At 34.1% G+C, this 7,070-nt stretch overlaps 1 protein-coding gene across 5 annotated transcripts in view; it reads right to left on the reverse strand.

Annotated features, from left to right (window-relative positions):
* Positions 1 to 7,070, reverse strand: part of LOC144958900 (oxysterol-binding protein-related protein 3-like) — a 104,562-nt gene that overhangs the window by 36,487 nt on the left and 61,005 nt on the right. For all 5 annotated transcript variants that reach the window (XM_078891183.1, XM_078891181.1, XM_078891182.1 and 2 more), the window contains 6 exons: positions 6,283 to 6,337; positions 4,869 to 4,922; positions 3,396 to 3,509; positions 2,293 to 2,440; positions 1,025 to 1,159; positions 13 to 107 (listed from right to left, as the gene is read on the reverse strand). In XM_078891183.1, coding sequence (XP_078747309.1) covers positions 13 to 107; positions 1,025 to 1,159; positions 2,293 to 2,440; positions 3,396 to 3,509; positions 4,869 to 4,922; positions 6,283 to 6,337 — 601 coding nt within the window. The remainder of the gene's footprint in view (positions 1 to 12; positions 108 to 1,024; positions 1,160 to 2,292; positions 2,441 to 3,395; positions 3,510 to 4,868; positions 4,923 to 6,282; positions 6,338 to 7,070) is intronic.

The following is a 7,070-nucleotide window of genomic DNA, read 5'->3' on the forward strand; positions in this document are numbered from 1 at the left end:
TCAGCCACTCACCTCCATTCCCATGACATCTCCAGAGATTGGAAGATTCTGTATCTTTTCTAACAATTCTTTAAGCTGTTGTAATTCTCCCTGACAGTTCTGTAAGTCTGTTACAATGAGAAAAAAAAATCATAACAAGGTCAGGATTTGGCATGAATAAACTCATTGTTTACATTATTGTCGTTTCAACATTTCTTTATTATCAACCATGTTGCATTGTAGTCTATATTCATAGGAGAAATAGCAATTAAAAATAACAATAAATAAATAAATAATAGTTCTTCATGGTTTTTTCTATGACCTCTATTATGCTGGAATCAACTCACCAATACTGACCAAGGTCAGACGGAAAATCTTTTAAAAAGTCGGTTTTCCAGTTCTAGCCAGAAAAATGGTATCCCTGACTAAAGACATTATTTTTTACAGCGAGCTTCAATCAGCAACAATGACATTGTCAAAAATCGAATTTTAAAACACCTAATTGGAATAGACCCTAGAGACAAATTTGCCCTATGGGATTAATAAAAGGAATTTTATTTATTTATTTATTCATTCATAAAAAGATGAAAGGTGATGGAATGTCACTTCACTATTTATCATAGAAAACAGATATTGATGAGCGTTATGCGAATGAACACTCTTTTGTGGAAGATTATTCTTAAAAATAAATAAATAAATAAATAAATATGAGCATTTATATAGAACATTTCCACAGATTTACCAAGCTCAATGTGCATAACGATGTTTTATTGATTTCACATCATAACAGTTACCTGTCAGGCATCCCTTTTTGTACTTACACACTTACAAACTGGACATGTATTCTTGATTTTGAAAGAAAAAGGTATGACCAGATGTTCCAATACTTCATCAATGTAAAAAAAAAAATTATTATAATCAGTTTTCCTCTAATACATTGGTATGAAAACCAAATTCTTCATCTTCATTTGGATTTTATTTCCTTACATCCAGGTTTGCTAAGTGTTAAACAAACAAACAATATTTACGACAAAGTTTTACTGACACTTTCCACACTGTTCAAATCCAGCAGAGTCGAGCAACCAGGCCATTACTCGACCTTGACCTGATTTGAAGGAGGACTGGCGGATGATGTCTTTCTTCAAGGACTGGTTCAAGGCCATCTCTGGCATGTTGGCATCTGAGGGGGGAAAAAGTCATAGAAATTATGGAGGAATTAAAATACCACAACAAAGAACAAACAAAATGCACACAAATGAAACCAGTATCTGAAGCTGTAAAGAGAAGGTGGTAATGAACTGGACATGTTCCCAGAATGGACCCCCTGCGGGAAAGAGATGAAGGGGCCGCCTGGAGGAGGAGTAACGAGAGAGAAATGAAAGCTAGTGGATGGTCTTGGGGACAGATGATAAAATGGGATTTCTGGTGTGGCAAATATAATTAACAATGTAATTCGACAATTCTTTTTAAAAGTGAATTGAAGAAAGATGCTATTCTATTTACACTGATGTATGTATAAAGGTCAATTATCACTTACAATATGTCAAGCTCTCAGTAGATGTACCTTACTTGAAATTAGGCTTGTAGCAATACATTCTCGTGACAGCATGTCACTCCTGTATAACTAAGGCAGATAACGTTTCTGTGCCAAATAGTAATATATTAATTACGCAGAATTTTACAGTACTGAGTGGAATCACAAAATTCTCTTTGAAGGATTCCGTGACAGGTGGAATGGTAGGGATCTCTGTGATATTGATTTTTGTATTATTTTGTTTAGTTGTTTCTTGTTTGTATTTTTTTTCTTTGTTTTTTTTTTTTTCCTTTTTTTTTTACAATTTGAGGTGACTTTGATAGTTTTTAAGTCACAAGTCACACAAGCCTGAGTAAATTGTAGGACATTTTGATGATTAAGAAGAATATAGACATTCTGTTCATCTGCATTTATGAGCATATATGAAGAAGTAGGATATCTGGACTTGTTTAACATAAAACATCAGAAGATGTTGTTGTAATAATAATGATAATAATAATAATAATAATAATAATAATAATAATAATAATAATAATAATAATAATAATAATAATAATAATAAAAATAATAATAATAATAATAATAATAATAACAATAACAATAACAATAATAATAATAATAATCATAATCATAATAATAATAATGACAGTTGTTCTCATAGTTATTCTCATCCACATCATTTTTGTAACTATCTTTATGTAGTCTTCATTATCATCATCATCATCATCATCATCACAATCATCATCATCTTTGCCAACATCACATCACTACCATCTTACTTGTAAGAGTAGGTATCTCCTCCGTGGGTGATTTGATATCATACAGTCTGGGAGCTTCCACAGATCCATAGGCAATCTCATGTTGTCTGTACAGTCGATGGTGTCGAAGACGATTCATCCACTCCTCAAACATTGATTTGTCCTTCACCTAATTCAAATAATGGAGATTATAACATGATAATTGGGGGTCTTGATACTTCATAGAGACTTCAGTTCACACCCAAATCAAATGGTATGGGATTGATCTCGGAAGAAGACAGATTTTTTGATGATGATCATGATAATGAATAATAATAATAATAATAATAATAATAATAATAATAATAATAATAATAATAATAATAATGATGATGATAATAATGATAATAATAATAATAATAATAATAATAATAATAATAATGATGATGATGATAATTCAGATAATAATAGGCTGTTATAGAGCGCACAGTATCCTCAATCATCTTGGCGCTTTACATCAACACAAAACAATACACAAAGTACATGATATCAAAAAAGAAATGTTTTCAAGAATCTCTTGAACACAGACAATGATCTGGATTCCCAGATGCTCTACGGAATGGTGTTCCATACAGATGGACCAAAATAAGAAAAGGACTTTGTTCCTGCCCTTGAACGAATGCGTGGGATAGCCAATCGGGTGGTGTCATTGGAGGAATGCAAGGTCGGGTTGTCGAATATTTCTTCGGGAGTTCTGTGAGGTAGGGAGGGGCAGTGTTTTCCAGACAACGATAAACTCGGACACATGCTTTGAATTTGACCCTTTTCTCAACAGGCAACCAGTGTAATCTTCGAAGGAGAGGTGTGACAGAGTCAAACCTCCGCCTTCCATAGATCAATCTGGCAGCATTATTTTGGACCATCTGCAGCCGCCTGAGCTTATTTTCCGAGACACCAAACAAAAAGAGCATTACAGTAATCCAGCTTTGAAAATAAAAGAAAAACGACAAGCTTCTTGGTAACATAATGATGATGATGATGATGATGATGATGATGATGATGATGATGATGATGATGATGATGATGATGATAACAAAGGACAGAATGCTAATAAAGGAGACCACAACACCTCGAGATCAACCCACCTTCAGATGATGCACCTGTTCCTCTGCATCAATATCCATTCTCTGTTCATTCCTTTTGAAGGTTATGACAGCCAGGCCTATGTCCACGATACCATGGTACTTGCCTTTCTGGATCTGGTACCAACAAATGTAAATCAAAAATAAAACTTGAGCATCTATACAGCACATTATCCATTAAAAGCGCTCAAATCACTTTACAAAGATTTCCAAGCCAGCAGTAACACTTAACATGTAGGACGAGACATGATGCCTGATAGGATATATTACATTATTTTTCTGACAGGGCCAACGTTATTAACGGCGACCAGGTTATCATTTTACACCAGAATACAGTGAGGAATGTGAATAAAGCGCCGCTAGAGCAAACCTCACACCGGTCTGAAAGCGAGTGTCATACTACAAGAGCAATTAATCGCACAATATAAATAATATAGGAATAAATGTTCATATGGAGTATACACAATCAAAAGTTCCAGGTGTAAAACTTTCCTACATTAAATAACAACAATGCACAAAAATGAACCTAACACCTTCAAAACAGAAACAAAAGACTAAACACAAAACTTTTGTGGGCTCAATCTCCTTCTTTGTCCAATAACAAAAACAGCAAAAAAATTAATACGTCACTTAAAACCAATAGCAAAAAAGTCTAGTCTATAAATATGAAGATGTCTTTTTGCCTTAGACTAAGGCAAAAAGATGTAAATGGCATTACATTTTTTTTAAAATTCAAAATTACTTATCTTTATCTTACAATTACATCCCTTTCCATCCTTCTATGAAGACATGTCTTACCGAATGTACCTAATACCCGTTTTTCAAGGGATCCCAAACCAACAGCATCATCTAAAACATGTATATTGTAATCATGATCACATGAGGCTTGTTCACTTGTTTTCTACGCTGCTAATAATACACACATATATATCCTATCTACAGATTTATACACAGAGATGCACAACAAGCATCTTTTTCCATTAAAAAAACTGAAGAGCATAAGGGCTAACCCACATCGGAGACTGACTCCGACGACCCGGCTCTGTTGTCCTCTGCCGTCTTCCAGATAAAGACATCGGGCACAGACAAACTACTAAGAATAAAGAGAAGAGCCACTAGACCTACCCATACCAAGCACCCAGCGTCCTCAGCCATTTTTTTCGAGCTTAGTAGGGTAAATCTAGCAGCTTTTCTCTTTAGTCTTAGTATTTTGTTCGTGCCTGACGTCTTTATCGGAAGACAGCAGTGCCGGGTTGTGCGGAGTCAGTCTCCGGTGTGGGTTTGCCCTGAGTTATTCTTTAAGTCAAAATAATTGTAGTGCTAAAGTTTTGTCAGTGTGACAAATTGCTTTTTTCCTTCCTTTATAATTTTCATGCTCTTAGGTGCACAATTACAGAGTGATTCAAAATGTCCTGTCAGGGTTTGTATCTTGAATTGAATATGAGATAAAAACGAATCTTGTATTCCATTTCTTACATCAGCTCCTGTTTTGGCGTACGTCAGTATTCCCATCTCCAGGACAAAGAATCTCTGGAACAAGAAATAAAAAATTAGCATAAAATTGTAGTATATTTTACAGTTATAAATCCAAAAGAATTTGGAGAACATTCTAATTATAGCAGTATTTATAGTCTGGCACCGTTTCAAACACATATTCTCAGAGCTTCCTCTGATTAACTTCGTCAAAACATTTTTTGCAATGCCCGTTAGCTCCCTTGCCCTTGAAGACGCCCATTTAATTAGGCAGTTTCGGATAGTCCTGAAGAAGTATAGGATAAATTCTATGTGACTTTCAAATATCAATCTATTACTTAATTTAAGATCTTACGCACGTCTAAACATGCACACTACACTGTCATCTCATATGTTAACAAATGGAACTCGAAAGTTATGATTTCCAATACAGCTAGTCTGCAAATGAAAAGCAAAAGATTTTTTATTGCTATAATTAGACTATTTGCAACTTCTGCAGAACTGATGACTCGAAAATCTAAAATTTGTAATTTTTGGGAGTTGCTATACTTAACTTAAAAAATCAACAATTTACCCTCACAAGGAGTAAGTGACACTGCAAAACCCTTAAAATTATCTCGCCTGACATCAATTTTCATTTTCAATAAGTTTTAATGACTCATGAAGTTCTGAAAGTGGAGCCATATTTTCTTAATTCTACCAAATTTTGGTAATAGGAATAGAAAGCTTTTGTAACACATGACTGGGGATGGTCAAGTGAAGGACTACAATATCGTGTCTCAAAACTAGCCATGTGCAATACTTGATAGAGCGCCTAAAATTTAAAGTTTGTACTAAAAACTAAAGTCTCATATTTTTTACAGAAAGAAATCACTATTTAGTATCAGATTTATCCTGACAATAGGGGTCCTGATAGCTCAGTTGGTATGACAATCGCTTCACACACAAAGGGACCGAGATCGATCCCCTGTGCTGTTGAGATTTTTTTTCTAACCCCCCCTGTCAATCCAACAGCGCATGGGTAGCATGGAGTATGGTCTGTTAGATCTGATGGAAAGTTCTTTTCGATAGACTGGTGTCCTATCCAAAGGGTGGCAAGCAATTGTTATTGTCCGTTTCAGGATATAGAACCCCAGGAAAAACTCCTGCTCCATGGCCCTATTGGCTCTGAACGAAGTATAAGTATATACATGATAACCCAATCACTCATGGGCTCATCATGGTAATGGAAAAACTCTCAAATCAAGGCATAATATTATCCATTACAACAATATTAAATGGAACCCATAATTGCGTTCAGTTACCAGACCTACAAATATGTGCACCTAGGCTCTGAAGGCTTACTTATCCCGACATAAAACAGCGTTTAGACAATAGGAATGTATTTGTGTCGTTTCCTTTTCCCATCCATCCTCACCTTATGCCAGCCTTTCATTGGCCATTTCCGTCTCTTCATTAGATAGCCCTGGAATCTGGTATGTGGAGGAGAAGAAAAGTAACAATAGTAACATAAAAATGCCATAGACAAAGCTTTATATATATACTCACGTATTTTTTGCCGAAACAACTGTTTCTATTCCCTCCATTTCGTCAGTCGACATTTATACAGAAGATAAATATCGGCTGACGAAATGGAGGACATAAAAACAATTGTTTCGGCAAAAAATACGAGAGTGAACGTATTTATTATTATATACTCTAACCAACACAATATATATATATATATATATATATATATATATATATATATATATATATATATATATATATATATATATATATATATATATATATATACATATATCAAATTAATAAAACTTAAAGACTGGCCTTTCTCAGGGAGAAGGGGAAAATATGAAAATAAGGTTACCGACGCAATGCAATTATCAACATAAATAATCTAGAACCTTGGTGATGATGATGATGATGATGATGATGATGATGATGATGATGATGATGATGATGATGATGATGATGATGATGATCACAATTTGATGATGGTGTTGACAACTCGATGCTGCTGCTGCTGCTGCTGCTGCTGCTGATGATGATGATGATGATGATGATGATGATGATGATGATATGAAGATAATGAAAAAAATACAAATTTTAAAACAAATATAAGAAATGAAAAAAAAAAAAAAAAAAAAAAAAAAAAATATATATATATATATATATATATATATATATATATATATATATATA

Source organism: Berghia stephanieae, chromosome 13, assembly GCF_034508935.2.
Source record: "Berghia stephanieae isolate SIO BIC M18660-M18661 chromosome 13, UCSD_Bste_1.3, whole genome shotgun sequence".
Classification (NCBI taxonomy): domain Eukaryota; kingdom Metazoa; phylum Mollusca; class Gastropoda; order Nudibranchia; family Aeolidiidae; genus Berghia; species Berghia stephanieae.